At 39.9% G+C, this 27,708-nt stretch overlaps 1 protein-coding gene across 1 annotated transcript in view; it reads left to right on the top strand.

Annotated features, from left to right (window-relative positions):
- LOC122551933 (inactive dipeptidyl peptidase 10-like) overlaps window positions 1–27,708 on the top strand; it is a 1,705,342-nt gene that overhangs the window by 1,176,975 nt on the left and 500,659 nt on the right. The window contains exons 4-5 of the mRNA XM_043694504.1: window positions 12,003–12,097; window positions 26,395–26,469. Coding sequence (XP_043550439.1) covers window positions 12,003–12,097; window positions 26,395–26,469 — 170 coding nt within the window. The remainder of the gene's footprint in view (window positions 1–12,002; window positions 12,098–26,394; window positions 26,470–27,708) is intronic.

Below are 27,708 nucleotides of genomic sequence, written 5' to 3'. Positions count from 1 at the left end.
TGCGTGGGAGGGTGCAATGGAGGTGTGGAGAGATGTTGTGAATGGAGGAGGAGTGCGCCAGAGTGTATGGGAGGTGTGGGTGGAGAATGATCCCTGTGGACTGTGGAAGGCAGGGAAATAAGGGATGACACAGTGGCTCAGTTAGCACTGCTGCCTCACAGCGCCAGGGATCTGGGTTCAATACCATCCTCCGGCGACTGTCTGTGTGGAGTTTGCAGATTGTCCCTATGTGTATAGGGGTTTCAGCCAGGTGCTCTGATTTCCTTCCACAGACCAAAGATGTGCAGGTTAGGTGGATTGGCCATGCTCAATTGCCCATAGTGTCCAGGACTGTGCAGGCTAGATGGATTAGCCATGGGAAATGCAGGGTTACAGGTACAGGGTAGAGGGGTGGGTCTGGGTGTGATGCTGTTTAGTAGATTGGTGTGGTTTCAGTGGGACCCATGGCCAGCTTCCAGACTACAGGGATTCTATGATTCACAGCAGTTCAAGAAGACATCTCTTCACCTTCTCAGGAGCTAGTAGCAACAGGCAATAAACCCTGGATACCCAGCAAAGTCTGCATTCTCTGAACAAATGAAAAGAAGAGACATCTCAGCGTAAATTTATGAATATTTTAAAATTTCTAACCATGCATAAAATTAGTACTGCCAAACAGTTATAGAAGCTTAATGACTGCCATTTTTATTTCACAAGTTAAAACATTACCCCGTTGTGTTTACATTCAAATACTTTAATTTTCCATTTTAAAAAAAGCCCTTTCTCAGTTAACACTTGCCAAGTTATCCTTGCCTTTGACGACCACATTAAAAATCCTTGCTACGGTGCAATGAATAGAAACTGTAGGTAGTCTTCCTGTTTAAAAAGTATGAAGAATTCCATTTCTTAATATCATATCAATATATAATACTGAGGGATTATTCTGTTATTTTAAGGATTCGCAATGATATGTGCTATATTGCAAATTATATACTATTTCTTCCTGTCATATCTCATACATTTAGCTCAATGTGGAAAATATCAATGTCTTGCAAAGTAATGCTACAAATTCAGTGATTCATCTACAATAATAACTTATATATGACATTAACATACAAAAATTTCAAAGGTACTTCACAAGAGCATTATGAAACGAAGTATGGCATTGAGCTACATGAAGACCTTATAGGTGGAAACTGCCCAACAGCTGAACAACATAGGCCTTTCCAAAAAAAATTGGGAAAATATGGTGAAATCTATTGTCAGGAGATTCTCAATATCAAGAGCAAAAAGTCCCATTTTTCACCTGAAAGTTGTTTAGTGAGATAAGAATTTCTCATGAGCCATGAGAAGTCCATTTGCAATCATTTGCATGCATTAACCTATCATTATTAGTTAATCTTGCATCATTGCTATGCAGTTTCCCATACTCAACATGTACTGGTTAGAAACTAAACAACAACAATTCCTGCATGAATATGAGCTCAATTCCTGCTCACTGCTTGAATCTTCAGTCCTTCAGCTTGGACTGCAGTCCCCAACATCTTGAGACACAATCCATGGGCAGAAAATATCTGCAACCACCATCTCTACCTTTATCTATAGATATTGGCATTAGTTGTGTATCAGCCTTTCCACACTCACGTGGCACATGTTCGATCCACTTAGTACTGAACTTCATTGCTGCTCTTTATTATTCACTGGCACATTTAATTGGAACCCTGCTGCCAAGACACTTTGCATGCAGAGACAGTCCGCCAACTCATGTATTCAACTGGGTGAACCTCGCAAGCTCCCTTGACATACACGCACCTTGCACTTCAATACTTACAGCTTTGCCATGCCTTTTTGTGATTTGCCAATTAAATCAGAGCTTAATGGCACATATTAATTCTCTGTTACTGTGCTTTTTAGTACAGACTCAATGATTGTCAGCAACCATTATTGAAAGGATGTCCTGAGACATCAATCTCACAATGTTTGTGCCTCAAACAGATGGTCATGTATCAAAAATCACATAGTAGTCCTCAGAAAAACCAAGGGAGACCGTACTCAGTCAGGAGTTCCCAGCACAGTAAATCAAGGATGTCATCTGCTAACAATCCAGAGGTTTGGACATTGTCTGTTGACTACTTGGGATGCTCAGGGAATACATATAATGTCAATCCAGAAATGGGCCATGTGCAACTTCTTGCAGGTTAGTGAAACTAATCTGGGTGTCACATCAGTTCACTTGGCAACGCACACAGATCGAGCAGAGGTCTAGTTACATTTCAGTCAGTGCTTTTCATGCATCAGTCAGGGGTAGGCCAGTGTCAGTCCTGAGGGTCAGTTCAGTGAAAGTCAAGGAGGTTATCAAGGACCACTACTCTGATAGGGAAATTGGGGTAAATCAGTTCTGGACTAGTGGTGGCTTGCTAAGATGCAGAGATCAATCATTGTGAAGGGTGAAAATGCAATATGTCAGAATGGAGATAGATAATTGTGCATTGGAGAGCAGAGCTAACAGGTCGAGAGGTGAGTCATCAACTATCACAATCGCCCTGCAGTTTTCAGAACTGGAGTTCGGCATGATGCTTTGCATGACTATGCTATAGGATTACTGGGCTCAACGATAATTTTGAAAGATGAAGTCATAGTTCAAAAAGGTGTTTGGGAATGTGTGGAAGCTCAGTACTGATGGGCTTGCCAAGAAGAAAAGATGATTGAAGTTTTGGGAAGGGACCTTAATTACCAGGCTGAGCTTATATCTCGCTGTGTCAAGAACAACCCGATTGCCTTCCATTATCATGACTCAAAAACGTCTACTGGAAATGGAAAATGGCTGTTGTTACATTCAGAGTGGAGAGAGTAAATGGTTTCTTCTTCTGTTTCCGAGTGAACAATGTGAGGTCCTTTAAAGAGCAATTGCAATAATCTTGCATAGTACAGTTTAAATTCATCTGTAATCATAGCATGCGAAATGTACTCAGTGTCTAGTGGTGGATGATACAAATCATGGACACATGCAATGTTGACCGTTCCATTGGTCATTGCAGATTAAACAAACCCATTTCTGTGAAGTAGAAGTAATCACAGGAAACCCAAAAAGAGTGGCATCTGAGAGACACAATTCACGAAGATAATCCAAGATATCATCGGCTGTACAAGGGCATGGAAATGATTTGCTCTAACCCTGAACTGTATGCATTCACCAATGAACTCTTACATGAAATTATACCTTTCTTGAGTGATGAAGAGACTGGGAGGACAAGGTATTGGTAATCATACAGCACCTACAATTGCTTTCAGTATTCATGTAATATGGTTTCAGCTGCATTATCCACTATAAGGTCCCTTCATCAAGGGTCATGTAGAGACATTCCTGGTCCTCCTTTCAGATTGTTCATGACATACTTGATGGAGGACTATGCTAAACTGTCATTGGTCATAGAGTCATAGAGATGTACAGCGCAGGTCTAATTCATCCATGCCTACCAGATATCTTAGATAAATCTAGTCCTATTTGCCAGCATTTGGCCCATATCTCTCTCAACTGTTTCTATTCACATACCTATCCAGATACCTTTTAAATGTTCTCATTGTGCCACCCTCCTCCACTTCTTCTGGTAGGTCATTTCATATGCTTACCACCCTCTGCATGAAGAAGTTGCCCCTTAGGTCTCTTAAATCTTTCCCCTCTCACTTTAAACCAATGCCCTCCAGCTTTGGACTCCTTCAGCCCAGCGAAAAGACTTTGTCTATTGACCCTATCCATGCCCCTCATAATTTTATAAATCTCTATAAGGTCATCCCTCTAATTTCAGTGCTCCAGGAAAAATAGTCCCAGTCTATTCAGCCTCCCCCTATAGTTCAAACCCTCCAACCCTGGCAACATCCTTGTTATTTTTTTCTGAACTCTATTGCATCTGTCAGCAACCTTCCTATAGGAGGGAGAGTAGGATTGCACACAGTATTCAAAAGTGGCCTAACCAATGTCCTGTACATTTGTAGAATGATCTCTCAACTCAATGCACTGACCAATAAAGACAAGCATACCAAACACTATCTTTACTATCCTAGCTACCTTTGACTCCATTTTCAAGGAACTATGAACCTGCACTTCAAGGTGACTTTGTTCAGAAAAGTGGATGATACAAATCCTGACTGCTGACATTCCGAAGATTTGGGTCTGTTTCTAATGTTTGCCAGACTGATTCATTAGAACTGTGGCCAATTGATCCAGGCACAGCAGTGGTTTTTATCACTGTGGCTAATTTTCAATTAAAGTACAATGAAATTAAGGACCAACAATCAGCAATCCCAGGAGTAGCAGCAACCTCCAGCTGACCAATCTCCATGTAAAGTGGTCAGAGTAAAGGTCTCCTCAGGCTGTACTGGGGGGCACAGCAAGGCCAGAGATTTTCATTCTCAATGCCATTTACTCCAGATGATCATGGTGCAGTGTTACTGCAATCTGAGGCCATCTCAGAACTATGCCAACTTCTGCATTGGGACCTGAGACATGACAGAGAAGATGGCCTTCCTAGCCCAGTGGCTGTCAATGGGATAGCTGCACTTAACCTTTATACAACTGGCTGCTTCCAAGAAGCCACCACTAGGGACCATCAACATCCTTGCCCAATACAGATAGTGACACCACTTTATCCCATTTTCACAGGACAAAATCAATGATGCAGCCTTGGATGTAAGCTTTGCCAAACTCATTACATTTCCCCAGTGCAGGGCACTATAGATTGTACACATGTCACATTGAGAACTGATTATCATGATACAACTGTATTCATCAGTAGGAAGGGGTTCCATTCCATCAATGTACAAGTCTGTGGCCATCAGTGCCACAACAGAGAAATAAGACCCATGATGTCTATACCCTGCAAACTCTTATAATTCTGCTGTAATTCAAGGGCCAGCTGCCTTACAAAGATGGTTACTGGAAGAAAATGGCTACTGTCAGCAAACACATTTGATGATTCAGTTATGTAACCTACTCACCAAGGCAGACTGCAGATACAATACAGCCCATCCTTTGACCAGGGCCAGCATATAGCAGATGATAGGCCTGCTGAGGCTCTGCTGCTTGGGTCAGCCTGCAAGGAAACTTGCAGTATAGGCTGTGTGTACTGCATTCTACTTGCATGTTGTGCTCTGCACAAATGGAGCAGGTAACAAGGCGATGTGATAAATGCTGAAGAGCTCAGAGTCTTCCAAGAAGGAAGATGAGGACTTTGAAAAAGCAGAACATTATCTTTACCATGATCGAGCAGTGCAGTGTCAAGCACAACAAGTCAGACAGGATGCAATGGTCACCATTTGCAAGAGGTGTGAGTTGGGTGCAGTGATTACTCATCTACTGTAAATTTTCTGTTACTTGAAATGCAAGCTGCCTGTTGCCATTGTCAAGTGCATTTATTGGTTGGCTTTTATTCAGTCAGCTATTAGTAACAGCAAAACAAACCACGTCTTGTGATGTTTGAAGGTTTTCCTGTTATGGTCCCAAATTGAGCTATGAGAGGATGTTGAGTGACATGAGACGTTGCAAAAAGATCAGATAAGGCGAGGACTAGTAAACTGTGTAGTTTTGCTCTTATAGAGCAATAATGTATGTACAAATGTGCAATGGAATGTCAGCCATGCTACCAATGAGCCCTCCATTGCTTGCCCTCCATTACATGCACAGAAGTAGGGGCATCCCCTGGTTGGCAGCACTTGATTGGGTGCAGAGTTAGACTTTAATGACAATGCTGGCACTGGGAGTCTTGGAGGTCCGAGCAGTAACAAGTATTTCTACCTGTAGTGAAAGGAAGGATGTGACCAGCAAGATGCCACAGGTACCATATTTTGATAAAGTAACTATCTTTTACTCACTGTAGCTGAACTCAGAAACTTACAATGCAAGAGAATCTTGGGTGGCGAAGGATCTACTAACCTGTGGTGATTGCTTTGGCTCTCCTCAATACTTTGTAGATATATTTGCCTTAGGCAACATGTTTGCATCAATCTAAACCAGCCACTTCAGAACAAAAGGCTAAAATTTAAGTAAATATTTACAGTTAAAGACCTTTTGAATTCTAAGAAGCAAATCTAATCAGGCCAAGTTGACCGGTCCATCTATTCTTCAGCAATAATTTTGTTATTTTTCCCTGAGCAAGCATTCCCAAAGATTGATAAGTATCTAGCAAGTGAGTAAAGAAGGGGAGAAAAAAGCTAACTTTGTTTCCACTATGTTCAACTACCTGGAATAACCTTTTGAAATTATGTTAAACATGATGGAGAGAAAGAAATCAGGAATTTTACATTCAGTTTTCATAATGGATTCTGTGAAAAGACAACTAGCTCAAAAGAGATGAAAACTTCATTAGTGTGAACACAGGATGATTGCTTTACGCTATTAAGTATTTGAGCATTTAAATTGGAAAACTATCGGATGAAAATAGAAATATCTACACCACTTATTAGACAATAATTTCCTTCATTAAACAAGATGTGTAGTCATTATACCACTGTTGAACAGACATTGAAATGTACAGAAGAGAAATAACATTGCATGAAAACATAGAGGGATTAAAATGTTTCATTCTTTCTTCAAATTGTTGTATCAAAGGAGCCTATCCTTGTTTCCAGCATTTATAGCCTTCACTGCAGATTGATGTGTAAAAAGTGTGATATAGTGAATTTTGAAATTCTTTAGTGTGATTTAGTTACTCAACCTCCAGATCACTTCCATGTATTATGTAAACACAATTATAAATATTCTTGTTGAATTTGTACCTATCTACAAACTCAATCTTATAAATCAATGCATATAAAAATAGACTCTCTACAGTGTGGAAGCAGGCCATTTGGCACAACAAGTCCACACCAACCCTCTGATGAGTAACCCACCCAGCCGCATTTCCCTCTGACTAATTCACCTTACACTATGGGCAATTTAGCATGGCCAATCCACCTGACCTGCACATCTTTTGGAATGTAGGAGAAAACTGGAACACCTGGAGGAAACACACGGAGACACGGGGAGAATGTGCAAACTCCACACAGACAATCAGCCGAGGCTGGAATCAAACCCAGATCCCTGGCACTGTGAGACTGCAGTGCTAACCGCTGAGCCACCATGTCACCCTTCCAATCATTTCCATTATTACAGTGAGGAATAAAATGCTGATTTAAAATTTACAAGGCTTCCTAAATTATAATAGAAAGCATTTAAATTTAAAGCTAAATTTCCATCTAAATAGAATAAGAAATAGGAGCAGAATTAGGTTATTGTATCCCTCACACCTGCTCCATCATTTGCAAAATAATGGTTGATGTCATTGTGGTCTTTCCATTTGGCTTGCCCCCAGAATTCCTCAAAGATTTACCCTGTCAAACCCCTTCAGAGTCTTTCATGTTTCTATAAGATCACCTCTCATTTTTCTAAACTCCAATGAACAAAAACTCAACGTGCTCAACCTTTCCTCACAAAACAATTGTTTCATCCCAGGTATCAGCCTGGTATACCTCTGCTGAATTGCTTCCAATGCAAGCTCATATCTTCTTTCCTTTGCAGTACTGTATGTGTGGTCCCACCATGGCTCTGGAGCAAGACTGTGCTTTTATATTCGCTCCCTTTATAGTTAAGGCCAATGACACTTTTTCTTTCCTAATTATTTACTAACTTTTTGTGCATCATATGCACCTTCATCCTTATGCAGGTTTTCACAGGAAAGTTGGAACCAAATGTGCTTGCAAACGAATATTAGCTTGTGGTTGAAACATTTTTGTTGTCCTTCAGTGAAAATGAAACATTTTGTTAAATGCTGATGAAGTGATTAATATTTTCTTTCCTGGCTTTCAGTAGAACTGATTATCTTAAATGGCTCATCAATGAGACAAACATTCTGAGGAGTGGCAATGACCATTGATTGATTTAGTGCTGTAACGTGTATTGAAATATAGTGAAAAGTGTTGTTTTGTGTGCTGTACGGGTAGGCAATACCTTTAAAAAGTGCATCAGGTTAGCAGAACAGAATTCAGAATGCAGTGTGACAGCTGCAGAGAAGATGCAGTGTGAGAGATCAGGATTTACATTTGAGAGGTCCTTTCAAAAATCTGATAAAAGTGGGGAAGAAGTTGTTCTTGAATCTGATTGTATGCATTTTAAAAACTACTTCTGCGCAATGGAAGTGGGTGGAAGAGAGCATAACCTGGTTGCAGGAATCTTAGATTATGTTGGTTGCTTTCCCAAGTCAGTGGGAAGCATAGACAGAGTCAATAGATGGAAGGCTGGTGTGTGTGATGGACTGGGCTGTGTTCCCTACTCTCTGTGCTCTCAAGAACAGCAGTTCCCACACCATGTTGTGATACATCCAGGTAGGTTGCTTGCTATGGTGGATCAACAAAAATTGGTAAGATTCCTTGTGGACATGCTAAATTTCCCGAAACTCCTGAGGATGTAGAGATGCTGTTGTGTGTTCTTGAATTGTCACTCTGCTCCTTTCATTTACATTAAGACAGAGGTTTGCATATCTGGCCCAGATTTCCAAACTGGGCCTCTTCATAAATGCAGAGTGTTCCTGTTTTTGGAGTCCTTCTTGATAGCACAGAATTATGAGGAATCCAAACAGTGCCTACCTTTTACAACAATAGTTGGCAGTATTCTGGTAGATCTTCTTTCATTAGCCACAAACCTGAAGAAGCTTTAGGATATTTAAATTGCATTTCACTATTTGTGACAATGATGTTTGGAAAATGTTGGAGCAGTGAGGGACAGATTCCATAGTTCAGTGGGTATAGTTAAGATATGTGTTCTTCTTTTGATTTGTAGACTGCTCTGGAGAGTTAAACTGTCAGAACAGTAGCAGTGGACTGTTTTGCCCTAGTGCCTTTTGCATGTTCTACATGACAAGCACTAACACTCTGAAATGCGGGAATTATTTTTGAGAGGGAGATGGTGATTCAGTGGTAATGTCAGTGAATAGAGTCATAGTGTCATAGAGATGTACAGTATGGAAACAGACCCTTCAGTCCAACCCGTCCATGCCGACCAGATATCCCAAACCAATCTAGTCCCTCCTGGCAACATCCGGCCCATATCCCTCCAAACCCTTCCTATTCATATACCAAGTGCTTCTTAAATGTTGCAATTGTACCAGCCTCCACCGTGTCCTCTGGCAGCTCATTCCATACACGTACCACCCTCTGTGAAAAGGTTGTCCCTTCGATCTTTTTTATATCTTTCCCCTCTCACCCTAAACCTATGCCGTCTAGTTCTGGACTTCCCAACCCCAGGGAAAAGACTTTGTCTATTTATCCTGTCCATGCCCCTCATAATTTTGTAAACCTCTATAAGGTCACCCCTCAGCCTCCGACGCTCCAGGGAAAATACCCCCAGTCTGTTCAGCCTCTCCCTAGAGATCAAATCCTCCAACCCTGGCAACATCCTTGTAAATCTTTTCTGAACCCTATCAAGTTCCACAACATCTTTCCGATAGGAAGGAGACCAGAATTGCACACAATATTTCAACAAAGTCCGAACCAATGTCCTGGACAGCCGCAACATGACCTCCCAACTCCTGTACTCAATACTCTGACCAATAAAGGAAAGCATACCAAACACCACCTTCACTATCCTATCTACCTGCGACTCCACTTTCAAGGAGCTATGAACCTTTACTCCAAGGTCTCTTTGTTCAGCAAGACTCCCTAGGACCTTACCATTAAGTGTATACGTCCTGCTAAGATTTGCTTTCCCAAAATGCAGCACCTCGCATTTATCTGAATTAAACTCCATCTGCCACTTCTCAGTACATTGGCCTATCTGGTCAAGGTCCTATTGTAATCTGAGGAAACCCTCTTCGCTGTCCACTACATCTCCAATTTTGGTGTCATCTGCAAACTTACTAACTGTACCTCCTTATGCTCGCATCCAAATCATTTATGTAAATGACAAAAAGTAGAGGACCCAGCACCGATCCTTGTGGCACTCCACTGGTCACAGGCCTCCAGTCTGAAAAACAACTCTCCACCACCACCCTCTGTCTTCTACCTTTGAGCCAGTTCTGTATCCAAATGGCTTATTCTGCCTGTATTCTGTGAGGTCTAACCTTACTAATCAATCTTCCATGGGGAACGTTGTCGAACGCCTTACTGAAGTCCACATAGATCACATCTACTGCTCTGCCCTCATCAATCCTCTTTGTTACTTCTTCAAAAAACTCAATCAAGTTCGTGAGACATTATTGCCCATGTACAACGCCATGTTGACTACCTCTAATCAGTCCTTGCCTTTCCAAGTACATGTATATCCTGTCCCTCAGGATTCCCTCCAACAACTTGCCCACCACCGACGTCAGGCTTCCCGGTCTATAGTTCCCTAGTTTGCCTTGCCACCCTTCTTAAACAGTGACACCACGTTAGCCAACCTCCGGTCTTCAGGCACCTCACCTGTGACGAATAAATTTGAGGCTCAAGCTAATCTTCCGGGGAAGAAGAAAGAAATTAGCTTGCTGGAAATCTGAAACAAAAAAAAAGTTGCTTGAAAAGCTCAACAGGTCTGACAGCATCTATGGAGAAAAGTCAGACTTAATGTTTCAGGTCCAGTGTCCCTTCTTCAGAACTCTTCCAGGGACACTGGCTTAAATTCCACCATGGCAGGAATATAAATTTAAATAATAAATAATAATAATAATAAATCCAGGACTACAAAGTTATTCTCCATTCTGGTGACCATAAAAACTAATATTGAGGTCGTGAGTGTAAGGCTTATGCAAAAAAGGTCGATTCTCCTGCTCCTAGGATGCTGTCTGACCTGTGTTTTTCCAGCACCACAGTCTCGACTCTGATCTCCAGCATCTGCCGTCCTCACTTTCTCCCCATAAAAACTAATAGAGTTTGTTTTGAGAAGAACAATACCTTTTTTACCTGAATTGGCCTACATGTGACTTCAAACTGAAGGCATTATGGTCGACTCTTAAACTGTCAACAAAATGGCCCAGTAAGCCACAAAGTTCAAAGGCAATTAGGATAAGCAAGTCATGCTAGCCTCACAGCAACATCTACATCCCATAAATGAATAAAGAAAGTAAGAAATAATTGGCAACATTTTTTTACAAAAAGAACATTGAACCAGTCAGAAAGGGTGACATACAATCATGCCAAAGAAGCAATGTGTGTTAGTGCATACATTGTTAATATTGTTTAGTAATATTTGTTTACAATTACAGTGATAAAATGAATGGCATCAGAGCAATGTTCGTTTTTCATGTTATACTTTGTTTCAGTATCAATGTACACCTACTGAAAATATGACAAGATATTGAGCAGAGGGAACTTAATTGTCTGTACCTCACCCACGGAATGTTAGCTTTTAGGGACAGACTCCTATCTAATAGTAATTAGTTCCTTTGAAAAGAAACTGGATAAATACCTAACAAAAATAAAGTCGTCATGATTTGGAGAAAAATAAAGTAAATATGATGTAAGAACATAAACATGAATGAAGCCACTGTTGAATACTTTTGGTTTTTGTGTGAAATAGATGTCTTGCCAATTTATTTTTGGATTGCAGTCAACAGTAGATAATTCTGATTTTTGTTTAGTTATTAAAGGATAAATTGTAAAGATGCATTAATTTATTTTGTAAATTGTACATTGCATTGATCAAGAGGAACGAGTGTACAGATCTTCTTTGTGTTATTTTTTTCAAGAATACTTAAACTTAAGATCGATTCATCCCAATCCAAAATTGATTTTAAAAATAGGATGCACTGCGAATATTCATCTAGTAACATCTGCAAAGAAAAAGTTGTTCTGAAAAGGGTTAAAGTTCTGAGTGAAAATAATTTCTCAGACCATCGAAAGATCTGAATGTTCTTCTTTTATTTCTCTTTCAAATGCTAATAATCTGTTGTGTATTTATAACAAGTTGTTTGTAATTCCTTTTTTTACCTTTCTATGTAAAACTGATGCCCTATTTCAATTTATAATTAAGATATGTTGTTAGAAACAAAAATCTAAATTACTTCACCTTCTCTCGATAGATGCAGAAATGGTATATCGGACCAGAGATGGGCATGTGATCAAACTGAATGTAGTTACAAATGAAACAACTGTATTGCTGGAAAACAGCACTTTTGTAAGTAAATGATTTGTTTCTTTTCATTTCTAGATGGCTTAACTTTGACACCTAGAAGTGATTATTACGTTCTGCATACAATTATGCAAACTTTAAAAGTAAGAACACTTTTGAAGAGAACCGCAAACCAGACATCTATAAATGCATTAGTTTTCCAGCATTGTTGTATTTTTGTTTTGGAATTTTAAAAGGGATGAAACTGTTGTATTGGAATGACAGAAGGATGAACTATTCTTGTTCATCAAGCAATGCCCACTTTCCACAAGTGAATAAAGAAATGGCAGGACAATGAGGCAATAAAAGCAGCTGTCTCAGAAATTCCATCATAAGGATACATCACAGGACAAGCAGAGTGAGAAGGTTTCTTAACACCAGACTCCACACAGACTCATTGACATATCAGATCTTCATTAATAAATCTAAGCGGAATGTGCCATTTTCATCTTAGTCCACATTGCTAATAATCATTTTCCATTTCTGGCAACAAACTGTGAAAAATGCAAACCATAAAGCAGCCATTTCTAATTACATTTATGGGAGTCCATATTGTTCTCATGTAAAATTGCATAGTTATGAGAGACATATTACTTAAATAAGAATGTGATTTTTCTTTCTTGAACAACTTCTGCTATCATTAATACTACTTCATAGTCATGTTTCTAGGAACATTTTGTTGGTAGGAGTAGTAAAAACAGGTCAAAGTACCAAAATGGATTGCATCTGAGTGGGGATTGAATGGAAGGAAGTTACTTGCCAAAATCCATATTTTCCTTCAGTAGAGATAATTGGCCCAAAAATAATAATGAGGAGAAAGTGAGGTCTGCAGATGCTGGAGATCAGAGCTGGAAATGTGTTGCTGGAAAAGCGCAGCAGGTCAGGCAGCATCCAGGGAACAGGAGAATCGACGTTTCGGGCATAAGAAGAAGGGCTTATGCCCGAAACGTCGATTCTCCTGTTCCCCTGGATGCTGCCTGACCTGCTGCGATTTTCCAGCAACACATTTCCACCAAAAATAATAATGCCTTGATGCAGAAGCAATATAGAACCAAAGGTGATATCAAACAATGAGTTCTCTCCACAGATGCTGCCAAACCTGCTGAGCTTTACCAGCAATTTCTGTTTTTGTTTCTGATTTACAGCATTCATAGTTCTTCTGGTTTTTATGTAGATATATTTAGGGATTATCTGAAGCAAGAAAAGTGAAAAGGTGGGGTGTCGCTAAGGAATTTCAAAGCTTGGAGCCTCATTAATTAAAGGCAAGATCACAAGAGCCAGAATTAGAGGAGAGCAGATATCTCAAAAGTGAAAATCTGAAAATGATTACAGAGACAGGGAGAAGCAAGGCCTTCAAGGAACTTGACAACAAGGATGAGAATTTTAATATTCAGAAAACATGAAAGTGTTCAGAAAACATGAAAGTGTTCAGAAATGGTTTACAAGGATGTTGCCAGGGTTGGAGGGTTTGAGCTACAGGGAGAGGCTGAATAGGCAGGGACTATTCTCCAAGAACATCACTGGCTGAGCGGTGACCTTAGAGGTTTATAAAATCATGAGGGGCATGGATAGAGTAAATAGACAAGGTCTTTTCCTCAGATTAGGGGAATCCAAAACTAGAGGGCATAGGTTTATGGTGAAGAGGAAAAAATTTAAAAGGATCTAAGAGGCAACTTTTACGCACAGAAGGTGATGCATGTGTGGAGTGAACTGTCGGAGGAAGTGATGGATGCAGGTACAAACACTATATTTAAAAGGCATCTGGATGGGTCTACAAATAGAAAGGATTTCAAGGGGTATGGGCCAATTACTGGCAAATTGGATAAGATTGATTAGGATATCTGGATGACATGGACGAGTTGGACAAAAAGGTCTGCTTCCGTGCTGTACATCTATGACTCTGTGTTGTTTATCTGGGAGCTGGTAAGGGTCAGTGACCATTACAGGAGATATCAAACTGGATCTTCTGTGGTTAAGACACAATTAGCAGAGATTTTGAATGTTTTTCAGCGGCAGCAACCATTTGAAGGGCGGGAGCTTGGACCAGGGGCCTGTCGGGAGCAGTCAGTCACTGATTTGTGCTTTTAAATTTGAAGTCAGAGAGCAGAGGTTTCTGGGAAAGGAGTGACTTCTTATTTTAATTTCCATCCAGCTATATAAGTCAGTGTTTTCTCACCCCGAGACCCTTCCTTTGTGGGGCCTCCCACCCAACCACCTCCTCTAACCTGAAAGACCCGGGACATATCAGGACTCTTCTTTTTTACTTTGTGATTAGGGGACTAGCAGGGATGGCAGTGCAGGGAGAGCAATGTTCCTCCTACATGATGTTTGAGGTGAGGGATGCCATTAGTCTCCCACCCAAGTACATCTGCAGGAAGTGCACCCAACTATCGCTCCTCCAAGACCGTGTTAGGGAACTGGAGCAGGAGCTAGATGAACTTCGGATCATTCAGGAGACAGATGCTGTGAGTTACAGAGTTACTCCTAGGCACAAAGAAAGCTGGGTGACTATTCGAAGGGGGGAAAAAACAGTCAGTGGAGGGATCCCCTGTGGTTGTTCCCCTGAAAAACATTTATACCATTTTGGATGCTGTTGAGGGGGACGACTTACCAGGGGTATGCAGTGGGGCCCAGGTCTCTGACACAGAGCCTGTCCCTGTTGCACAGAAGGGAAGGAGGGAAAGGAGTAGAATGTTAGGCATTGGGAATCAATAGTTAGAGGCTCAGATAGAAGGTTTGTTGGAAACAAACAAAACTCACGGTTGGTGTGTTGCCTCCCAGGTGCCAGGGTCAGTGATGTCTCGGATTGTACATTTGGGGTCCTGAAGGGAGAGGGTGACCAGCCTCAAGTCGTTGTCCATGTAGGTACCAACGACATAAGTATAAAGAGGGACATGGATGTAAGGCAGGCTTTCTGGGAGCTAGGATGGAAACTGAGAGCTAGAACAAACAGAGTTGTTATCTCTGGTTTGTTACCTGTGCCATGTGATAGCGAGGCAAGGAATAGGGAGAGATATCAGCTGAACACGTGGCTGTAAGGATGGTGCAGGAGGGAGGGTTCTTGGATAATTGGGGCTCATTCTGGGGAAGGTGGGATTTGTACAAACAGGATGGTCTTCACTTGAACCAGAGGGGTATGAATATCCTGGGTGGGAAATTTGGTGGTGCTATTCTGGGTGGTTTAAACTAGCTCAGCAGGGGGCTGGGAACCTGAGGTGTAGTTGCAATGCAAAGAAGGATGAGAGTAGGAAGGACAGGGACAGGATTTGAGGGTCACAGGAATGTGCTGGCAGTCAGCAAACTAGTTTGAAGTGTGTCTACTTCAATGCCGGAATTATCCGAAATAAGGTAGGTGAGCTTGCAGCATGGATAGGTACCTGGGACTTTGATGTTGTGGCCATTTCAGACGTGGATAGAGCAGGGTGAGGAATGGATGTTGCAGGTTCCAGGGTTTAGATCTTTCATAAAGAACAGGCAAGGCGGTAAAAGAGGGGGAGGCATGGCCTTGTTAGTCAAGGATAGTATAACGGTGGCTGAGAGAACTTTTGATGAGGACTCGTCGACTGAAGGGTAGTGTGGGCTGAGGTTAGAAAGAGGAGAGGAGAGGTCACACTGCTTAGAGTTTTTTGGAATATTGTGTACAGTTCTGGTCCCCATATTTCATGAAGGATGTGGAAGCATTGGAAAAGGTGCAGAGGAGATTTACCAGGATGTTGCCTGGTCTGGAGGGAAGGTCTTATGAGGAAATGCTGAGAGACTTGTGTCTGTTCTCATTGGAAAGAAGAAGGCTAAGAGGGGATTTGATAGAGACACATAAGATGATCAGAGGATTAGATATGGTAAACAAAGCCTTTTTCCTAGGATGATGATGTCAACTTGTACAAGGGGGCATAGCTACAAATTGAGGGGTGATAGATTTAAGACAGATGTCAGAGGCAGGTTCTTTATGCAGAAAGTGGTAAGGGTGTGGAATGCCCTATGTGCTAATGTAGTCAACTCAGCCACATTAGGGAGACTTAAACAATCCTTAGATAATCACATGGATGATTTTGGGATGCTGTAGGGGGACGAGCTGAGAATAGTTCACAGGTCGGCGCAATATCAAGGGCCGAAGGGCCGGTTCTGCGCTGTATTGTTCTATGTTCTATGACCTCCAGTATGCAGGTGTGTATATGTGAAAGACCAATCAAGAATGTATTGGAATAGTCAATATAAAGGGAACAAAGGCATAAATGAATAGTTCAGTAGCACTAGAGATATATAAGTGTGAAGTCAAGGTGCTTTTATGGAGGTGGAAATAAGGTGTCATAGTAATGGCATGATTGTGAGTTTGAAACTCATTTCAGGATCAAATGCATAAGCGATGTTTCAGTCGTGCCGAATTGAATGGACTATCCTCTGCAATGTTTTCTCCAATACCACTGATGACAGGCTCAGGTCTGACCTGTCCTATGAGGGGTGGCTATGTTTCCTTTGTTGGGCTAAGAACAATCAACTGCCTCTTCCTGCCAGTTCGGTGCAACAACCATCTGGTTTGCAATGCATTCCAAATGTCTGTCTGGAAATTCTTCTGATTCCATGTAGATAGCAGACCTCATTCAATCTTATCTGAATTATGTAATTTCTCATCATTATTTTAATGGAGGTTTTGACTGACTTCTTTTAAGTAGGTTCATAGCTCTGCAAAGGTAGAGAAATTTTATACAATTTCTTGGAAATAATTCTGCTGAAGTTTTATTTTATTTTAATCCCTCTGCAAGGGATCAAATGTAATATTTATTGATATTACAAGCTGATCAATTATGTAAGCTTTTCAGATATTGCCTGATATGAAGAAAGCATTTATTGTCAAATCTGTGGTGCGTGAATCCCAACGTTCCATTTATAAATCATTCAGTTTAATCTTGTGTGTTGTTGATTTGCACTTTTTTTCATGTATAAGATATAGTGAATAGCATTTCTTTTCCTCCTTGACATTTTTTTTGGCAACTTAATTGCCTATCTTTTCTTATTTTAAAAGCTAATATATCAGCAAGTTCACTGTATGCTTTGATCTTTCAGAGCATCTTTCATTTTTGTCTTTTTGGAGCACATGCAATGCTGGACTTTATTAGTGTCTCAGAGATCAACCCTCATTCAGTTTTGCCAATTTTGCACTGAATTACTATACAAACTATCAACGTAAGTGAAAAATAGGACTTGCTGATGCAAGGTTTCTCTTGTTCCCAACAGCTGTACGAAAGTAAAATTACCTCTGCAAGAAACATACAATGCTCAATAGTAAGGGCTCAAAATTCTAAAAGTGCATTTAGAACGGAAGCTGAACTTCTATGTTGCTTCATAATGCTGATTCCAATGTAATTTGCATGGTTAGCTAATTTAAGCAGATGCAGCAATGCGTAGGTCAGAGCATTAAATTTGTAGAGGATGGGGAAAGTGCAAGTTAGAGGTGGGGTGATGGGGGAAGGTGGTAGTTGTTGATTGTGGTGGGGAGGGGGTTATTTAGACAGAAAATTTCTGAGAGGGTGTTAAGAGCTGGGAGAAGGCAGTAAGCAGATGGAATAGAAGGATATAAAACCTGGTTTGAACTGGGTACAGAGATGCACTGAATATGTGATATCTGGCAGTGAATGCCATATTCAAAATCCTAGTGCCTCTTTTAAATACAAAAGTTGACCAAACTCAACAGTATGGTCAAAGCATGCTAATTATTGCCCTGACCCTTGCGAATCTTTCAGCATCTTTCCATTTGTTTTCTTGGCTGCTGGATGTTCATTGCACTTACAGTACACTTAGGATCATCTTGAAGAACTTGCAGCAGAAGATAAGTCAGTGCCATGCTCAGTACCAATGCTTGCGAACAACTCAACATGTTGCTGTAAGTAATGTCACAAATAATGTGACATAATTTTCAATGCCCACCTCATCAGACAGAGAGGTCTCTCGACCAGTTAAAGCATTTGTAGGAAATGTAGAAACAAGAGTAGGCCACTTACTTTCTCGAGCTGATTCATGATTGATCTCTAACTTTACTCCTGCCTTCTATCATATCCTGTAAAACTCATAAACTCAGTTTCAAATTAAACAATTGATCTAATATGAATTGTCATCGTGGCAGAAAGTTCCAAATATCTACTACCCTTGTGTATAGAAGTCCTTAGTATTCTCACTACTGAATTTTTTAGTCCAATTTTTTAGGCTATACCCTCCACCTTGTACTCCCTGAAGTGACATGAGTGAATACAAAAACTCATTCTGAACTTGCAAACTTCATACTGCAGAACAAATGCAGAATTGTTACTTGGCAGGCAAATACACACAAGCCTCCACAGTCATCACTTGTTAATACTCCTCGGAGCACATAATGAATCACTTGAAAAACTGGGGAAGATTGTGATGTCTATGACTGGCATGGGGCAAGTAGCAAATTTCCCAGCATAAAAATTGGAGTTTGAGTACAATATTCAACTGATAGCAGCTGGAGTCCAACAGAAAGAATTAAAATGTGCACAGAACTAAGATCAAAAGAACCAACTACCAAAACAGCAAGACAGTTCAATGAAACAGATGCTCGATCAGAAAAATACCTCAATAAGAAACATTAAGCAGTCCTATTATAAATAAAACACAGTTTAAGATTCAACACAAAAAAGCAACCTAACCCAGCATTCTGAAAACATGCAGCACATTCCAATAAAGATCAGCATAATTAAAAGTGGATAAGCAAACCATTCATACACTTCAGAAACTTGCTGCAAATGTACATCAGTATAAAGTAATATAAATGCTACTTGCTTTGCCTAGGATTATGTTTTCATGTTTTTTTTAAATTCCACAGGCCTTGTGCCTTTTAAAAGAAACCTTACAGTTGGGTAGTACCTTTTGTGCATGGAATATATCAACAATCAATTAAGTAATTGAGAAGTGTCATCACTGTAATAATGTAGGGGCACACAGCTGACAATTTGCACATAGCAAAGATTCACAAACAGTAACAACACAACTAGTTGGATAATATGTTCTAATGATGTTGTCAGAGAAATTACTAGATCACTTGTAGAACTATATATTGAAAAGTGTCATGAGATGTTTTAGATCCATTGTAGATGGAAGAAAGGGCTATGGTTTAACATCTCGTCAAACAATTATTCCTCTGATAATACAGCACTCCAAAGTGATTTGGATTGTCAGCCTGCATTATGTGCTGCATTTGGAGTGAGACCCGAACACACTGCCACCTGACACAGAGCTGAGTACAATTCCACACTGAACAAAGGCTGATGCCAATTGTTAGGTTAGCTTGAATAATGTATGTGAATACTTTGAGTTTGATTTCTCCTAGGAACTAACTTAATATGTGGTGTAATAATCAAAACTAGACTTGTATTCAGAAAATCATTAAGATTTTCTTCATTGTCACAAGTAGTTCATTCAGGTAGTAGAGCATGGACCTCTGCTCAGGTCCTTTCTGTAAATCCCTGCTGCAATAGACATTTGAACTTAACTATCTGTTTTGTTATCCCTCGGGGTATAAAAAATTTGAAAAGCTAAGAACCTCAATGGAAAGTGTAATGTACCATTTCTTTTGTCAGATCACAAAGGATTTAGAAATACAGTGTGAAGTGAGCAAGGTTTAATGACCATTAATTTGTCTGACTTGACAGAAAATGGAAAGTGTGTTCCTGCCAGATTAAGTTGATTTCCAGTTTTATGACTATGTTTCATTGTATTGATGTTTCATTTACTGGTGTTGAGATGATTGAGCAAGTAGAGACTGATTTTGGGAAAGGCCAGACTTCTCCTTTGTGAATTGGCAAAGATTGTTGGAAATAGATTAGACTAACAACCCTGAAACAATATCTGAAGCAAACATTCTCCACATGGACAATTTCAACTATTCATTTTGATTTGCCTTGGTCCAATATTCCATCTGTGTGTAATCTGTCAACTTTTCATCCTTGACCTACCCAATCTAAACCTGAAAATCAACAATTTCTATCTCATCAACCAACCTGGGCAGTAAGTTAGACCATTACACTGGACAAGAAGGAAAGAAACCATTTAAGATTGTTTTGTATGTCATGTACATGGAGATGGCACAGGAACTGTAAACTCTAAGATGGATAGAAATGTGCATCACCTCTCTGCTCTTGTTTCTTTCTGATGGGAAATTAGTGTCGGTGAGGATGTGACACTAGATGGTTCAGTGAGCCTGAGAGAGTTGGAGAATGGGAATAATGAAGATATTCTACCTATCCAGTTTTCTTATCAGTCTCCTCTTAATGTAACAAAGTACAAGTTATATTGCAACTATGTAACAGCAGTGTTTCTGACTACTCCACCTGCTGGGTAGACATTGTCATGAGAATAGGAATTGCTGCCACTGTATGCAGTAGCTGTGATTATCTTCCATAGTGTTGAGCTGAGAAAATTGAATATGAAAGGCAAAGAACAAAGAGAATAATGAAGAGAGGATAGATTCAATGGTTCAGGCATGGAAAAGGCTCCATAGGCACTTTTAGGGAGCGAGGAATATATTGGGCCATACGCAAATGGAGCTTACAAGGAAAAATACCAATGGGACCATTGTGGGTTACGTTGGAAGTGGGGAGGTTGGTGGAAGGATAGAGACACTAAAAGGATATGTTGGAGTGACTAAGTGAAGCATGCCAGTGTGCCATTGTGAAAGGAGAAATTTGGAAACAATAGCCAGATCTTTTGGTTTCCAGATATTTGGAGAGCAGACGTACCTACTCAAAATATAGGTCAGAGCTTCTCGGAAGTCCTGACACAATTACTATGTGGGAATGATCTGCAAAATTAAAATATCCAATTGACAATTATCTTGCATCCAGAACTGTTCAAAAAAATCATCAACTCTGTGTTAAGGGTTCGAGACTTGTGCAGGTTCCAAAATACTCACATGGATAGTTACACAGGAACAACTACGCAGACAAAAAATAGTTCTAACATTAGAGTAATTTTACAACTGTGGAGTATCCATGGTTGAGGGGGTTCAATGGTGAGTTGAGGGGGTCAGTTTAATAGTTGTAAAGGATTACAGTCGGCTTAATTGCTCTGATAAGTGTTATGCTAAATATGTCAGAACCACCTGACTCTGACTCAGATTTAGTGAATGTTTTGGAGGGTTTCATGTGTAAGACAATTGCCCATAAGAAGTTTCAACAGTTAAAATCTGGATCTGCATTTCCACATGATCCTGATGCATAACTCCTCCCTGTATACCGCCGCCTCAATGATCTTCCTATCAGATGACCTGGGACATAGAGAAGCTTTGGGATGTTTGTGCTTTACGTACTGTAATACAGTAGCTAGTGCTATCAAAAGGGCATGTTTCTGCATGGATTCCCTGCACTACTCTCTAAAGAGATTCCTGAACTGAGTTGGATGTGAAGGATCCTCCATCAGATGATCGTTCAGAAAATTCAGAAGAAAGTAAGCAGTTACTTTTACATTTGACCAGGATCAGAAATACGGTTTCTGATCTCAATTATGAGATCTACACCAGTGAAGCTCTACAAACTGGTTGAGAAATTGAATGGATGGGGTAGTTTGTATTCTTCTAACCTTGTGATCAAGTGTCACCGACTCACTAATACTTTGTTCACCAGTTCAGGTTCTGGACGCAACATTTTGCCTACAGTCTGCATCATAGCCTTAATTCAGAGGGAAGGAGTGAGTTCTTGTCCTTGACATTCAGCATTCAACAATAAATGTCACGTGTAAAATGGAGGTCTGTCATGGTTAGAGTCACAGTGGACAAAAAAAGAAAGATAATTAAGTTGTTGAAAGGCAGTCATCACTACCCTGAAATATCACTGCAAGATTTCCTCAAGAATGGGTGCACGGCTAAAAGATCTTCAGTTACTTCATCCACATCCTTCCCTTCATGGTAAGGTCTGTGTCAAAATATTTATTGATGATTCCATGGAAAATACCCTTCTCAACTTCTCCAATAATGAAGCAGCACATTACAAATTGCAATATGAATAGCATGATATCTGACTTGGACTGGCCATTAATTGGCATTATTTGTGAAATCTGAGATCCAGGGAATGGTCATCTAAAGTAAGAGAAAGCTCAGCTAACCCACTTTAACCTTCACTGACATTGAAGGGCTTTTGCCTGAAACGTCGATTTTACTGCTCCTCGGATGCAGCCTGAACTCCTGTGCTCTTCCAGCACCACTAATCCAGAATCTGGTTTCCAGCATCTGCAGTCATTGTTTTTACTTATCATTAGCGAGACCTGACTACCAACATCTTCATATGGAGTGGGATCTAATCAGGACCATCCATGTCAGTTCTTTGGCTTCAAAAGCAGAGCAAATTCACCAAGAGTGGCTCACCTAATCCATCAAAAATTGTTAACCTTTGAGAATACTCATGTCCAGGTGTGATGGAATAGCCACTATTCACCTCTTTCAGTATAGCCACAACAATGCTTAAGAAGCTCAACATGATCTACACAGTGTGATTCACTTCGTGGCACCCTGCCACCGGGCTTAGTATACAACCTTTCTATTAGTAGCACACTGTGACTGCAATATATTTATTACAGCAGCTCCATCAGGGAAATCTGACACAGGCTTTCCATCCTGTCTGAAAGTGGATTAAAGGTAATACTCCAGATGGAACCAATGTCACATAAGGTTAACCATTTTGCATAAGAACATGATGCAGAGAAAATCACACTCTGTAAGATATATATATTGGAAATAAATGTTTTAATCCAAAGTTGCATCCCAATATGCCAACATTTTCATTTACAAGTTTGAACAAGACTTCTTTTCTGCACAGGACCTCCAACCAACACTATACACCAAATATATTGACCAAAATCTCTTCCTTTGGACCCATGATGAGGAGTCACTGAAACATCTACACAGTGATATCAACAAGTTTCATCCCACCATCAGACTTATCATGGACTACCCTTTACTATCTGTCTCATTCTTGGACACATGCATCTCCATCAAGAATGAGCACTTCAGCACCTCACTCTTCTGCAAACCCATGGAAAACCTCACGCTGCTACATTTCTCTAGCTTCCACCTGAAATATATTAAAACAGCCATCCTTTACAGACAAATCCTCTGCATACACATGATCTGTTTAGATGAGGAGGAATGTGATGGACACCTGAAAGTGCTCAAGGATGGCTTCATAAGAACAAGGTACGATGCCTAACTCATCAATCACCACTTCCGACATGTCACAGTGAGAAACTGTAGTTCCCTCCTGAGGAGACAGACACGTGCTGCAACCAACAGGGTACACTTCATTGTCCAGTACTTTCCAGGAGCCGAACAACTATGGCCATAGTCTTCGCAGCCTGCAACACATTATCAATGAGGATGAGCACCTCACCCACACCTTCCCCACGCCTCCACTTGTCGCCTTTAAACAGATAATTGTTCACAGCAAACAGCCCAGTATTCAGGACAAAAACACTGTACAACCCTGTCACAGCAACTGCTGCAAGACGTGTCAGAGTGTCGATACGGATACTACCATTAGACGTGGGGTCACCACTCACCATGTACGTGCCAGGTATTCATGTGACTCTGCCAACATTGTCGAACTCATACGTTGCAGGCAAGGATAGCCCTGAGGCATAGTATATTAACGAGACTGAGCAGATGAGTGGACACTGCACAACAATCATCTGGTAGGAGTGTTCCCTCCCAGTAAGGCAACACTTCAGCGGTCTGGGCCATTTGGCCTTTGGCACTTGGGTGACCATCCTCCAAGGCAGACTTTGTGACGAGCAACAATGCAGAGTAGCTGAGCAGAAACTGATCAGCAAGCTCCGTACCCATGGGAATGGCATCAACCAGGATCTTGGGTTCATGTCACACTACAGGTGACCACACACGCACACGCACTTGCACTCTCACACACCCCGCGCGCGCACACACACACACACCCCGCACTCTCACCATCTCAGCAATGTCCTTGTAAATCTTTTCTATACCCTTTCAAGCGTAACACACTTCCTATACAAAGGCAACCAGAATTGTCTGCAGTATTACCCTCCGCACTCTCACACACACACACCCTCCGCACTCACACCCACGCATGCATCTCCTCCTGGGGATATACCCCAATAATCTCACAAACACACTGAACCAAGCCTACACACACACACTATCACATGCACGCACACACTCGCTCTGTCTCTCCTACATGCATACCTATATAAGTTTATGGGGTGAATTTGTTTCTTCAGAATTACATTTTATTTTGCTCAAAAACTGCATGAATCTGTGTAAAGCTCTGTAAATCCCACTTTAAAAATAGAACCAGTCTAAGTCAACATTGGGACACAGACAGACCTCACCCCAATGCATTGGCTAAGCTGAGATGGAACCTATTGTTAGAATAGCTATGATTTGGAGATGCTGGTGTTAGACTGGGGTGTACAAAGTTAAAAAATCACACAACATCAGGTTATAGTCCAACAGGTTTATTTGAAAGCACTAGCTTTCGGAGCACTGCTCCTCCATCAGGTGATTGTGACAACCACCTGATGAAGGAGCAGCGCTCCGAAAGTTAGTGCTTCCAAATAAACCTGTTGGACTATAACCTGGTGTTCTGTGATTTTTAACTTAGAGTAGCTAGACCTTTCTTGAGAATGTTATTTAAAAGAAGTTCTGGGATTTGCAAACCAAAGAACAGAAACCAGTGCATCCCATTCTAAAAAATGAAAGACTTGATCTAAAATTGTTTAATGTATTATCACATCTCCATGACACTGTAAATTCTGAAGAAAAAGCAGCATTTCAAAAGCTAGTGCTTCCAAATAAACCTGTTGGACTATTACCTAGAGTTGTGTGATTTTTAAGTTAATCCACTTAAGAGAGAGGACTAATTTTTGTCAAGATGTTCATGGTTATTAGAATCAAATAATGTGCAGGTGATAAAGTGGAATCTAAGAAGAATCCCTGGTAATCACAGGAACTCTCATGAGAGAAATGTATTCTAGAAAAAAACAGAAATTGCTGGAGAAACTCAGCAGGTCTGACAGCATCTGTGGAGCAAATACTTGTTCTACAAACCTGGTGGAACAGCACACTGGTCTGCTAAAAAGTTGAGCAACTCAGTGGCAATAGTATGGCAAAAACAAAGCATCTTTGTGGCTTGTGTAATTAGTTTTCAATCCAAGTCAGTTTTGTTTTCAATTGAATGTACAGGATGTGAGCATTGCTGCCAATATTTGTTGCTCTTGACTGAACTGAATTTGTAAACTGTGTCCGTCATTATTTCTATTGACACCAAAAGCTGAGTTCCTTAGCAAATCTTCAATTTCTATAATTTACACTTTAATGCACATTATGAAAGGGAGAAATACTTGTCCACTTTCCTTCTAAAGAAGCCTCTCTTGTGCTCCCATGCAAGAAAAAAAGAGATATCACACTCATGATATTTATTAAAATAAATATCAGCTCTCATGCTGCAAGATTTCTGTATATTTTTAAGATAAAACCTAATTTTGTTGTAAGTAATTTTTCTTTTGATGCCAGTACTGCCTTAAAAGACAGATACTTTCAGAAGCAATTTAACACTTCATTGAAATGCATTCTTACACTGTTGCTGATGGCATTGAGAATACCTGATAGAAATAGACAACTTCACGTTATCAGAAGTGTTAGATGAGCCCTAGTGTTTGACAGCTGAGACATTCATTACTCATGAATAATCTCACAGATTTGAAGTTTCTCACCACTGAGAGAAGTAGGTATTGAAAATAATGAAAGAAAGTGGAATGTTCATACAAACAGTTTGGGCTAGTGATGTAAAAACATTATTATTCAGAAAATGATTCCCATAGGTGTTTAATTTTACTGCTCTGCAGTTTTTTCAGATGTTCAGTGTCTCTTTCTCAGTGGTACAAGTTTTGATATAATCAGATATATTCATGAAGTAAATTCTGTGACCTGCATAACATCAACAGCTCAAAAATGAAATGATTCAAATGATGTTTGAGACCAATCTAAAATTGTTATCTTGCAAGAGGCAGGGGATTTTTTAAAAAAAAACATTTTAATCCATAAGATACTTCAAGAAGCTGTATTTGTCCAAAATTCAGCTTGAGAGTAATTTCACATTTAAGAACTTGCATCTCTGTGCAAGTTATTTGAATAATGGCAGTTTTACTCCACTCCCTAGCAAAGATTTAAACCCAACACAAACTGCTTCTCAAATGAATGATTCTCATAAGATTAGGTTAATATTTTCAAGATGCATTCCAATTTAAATATATATTTTTTTGTTTCCTAGGTGATTTTTAAAGCAACAAAATACTCTGTGTCTCCAGATCTCAGATTTGTCCTTCTTGCATATGACGTCAAACAGGTACACCAACAATTATGCAACATAGTTTTTTTTTCAGAAAAATCTTGGGCAAGCGTCTTTTCTGCAGATGTCACAAATGCATTTTACAATATCAAGATGTATCAGTATACTTGTTGGAATGTTTCCAGATTCAATCTTGTTTGATTATTTTGGCTGTTGTCAGAGAGAAAAAAATAAGGATTTGAATGTTACTGTGTGTTGGATATTTTCTCCTGTGCAAACAAATTTTGTCCCCTGCTGCTACAGTAAATAGAGTACTTGTTCCAGTTCCAAAGCCACTTGTTCCTTTTTTTCCCTCTGTAAATAGTAAGAGATGAAAAAACAAATATGGTTTAAAGAGAGAAAATAGAAATTATCTAACATATCCATTTTATACTTGAGTGTAAATATGAATGCTTATGTAAATGATGGATTTGAAAGCTCTGTCTCTCTAATGATGTTGTTTCTACATTTTTTTTAGTTTTGCAGTTATTTGTTTTTTGCTGCAAAGTGCCAACTGTGAGGTGATAACGAAAGAGTAAACTTTTGGTTGTAGAAATTCCTGGATTTAACTGCAGTGAAGAAAATTGTCCAGATCAAAACTTGTGCATCATTGGCAAAATAATCTATATTCCTATGTGTTTAAATACTAGCAAATTGCAGAAGTCTCTGAAGTAGTGGAATTTATGTGTGATTCTGCTAATATCTCGCTATGTTCTCTGTGGAAGATTATCAAAAATTCTGAAAAGAGTTGCCCAATGAAAATTATATTCTGAAGAACATTACCTTTTTAGCAAGGGTTTATTTTTTTCTACACCTCAGCTGTCCCTGTTCGATTTTGCAACCCTACTGCTAACACATTGGTTATCAATATTCAGTCGACATCGTTAAAGCTTTACAATTGAAAGGATATTTTAGACCGACTGTATTGAGGAAAAAAATTCAGAGTGAACCCTTTAGGAATTCTGTCAATTTGCTTTTTGGGGAAAAAAGCAAATCAACAGTGTGGCGATTCCTTGCAAGAATAAAACAATCCAAACAATTCGTGTTAATCTCAAAATTGAAAGGCTAATAGTAAAATATTTTCTCCAAGGTTTAGAGTTGTTAACGTGTGTTAATAATTGGCTGGATTACATAACACATTCATAGAACCTACGTTTGGCACAGTATGATTGGGTTGTGAAGAAGCAAGCTGCTGCTGCTGAATTTTCGCATTTTCAGTTGAAGAAATAATGTCATCCAATTGAATATGGAGTCTCT

This window comes from Chiloscyllium plagiosum, chromosome 7, assembly GCF_004010195.1.
Source record: "Chiloscyllium plagiosum isolate BGI_BamShark_2017 chromosome 7, ASM401019v2, whole genome shotgun sequence".
Lineage (NCBI taxonomy): Eukaryota > Metazoa > Chordata > Chondrichthyes > Orectolobiformes > Hemiscylliidae > Chiloscyllium > Chiloscyllium plagiosum.
The sequence above is the reverse complement of the archived record's forward strand: the minus strand, read 5'-3'. Positions and strand labels throughout refer to the sequence as shown.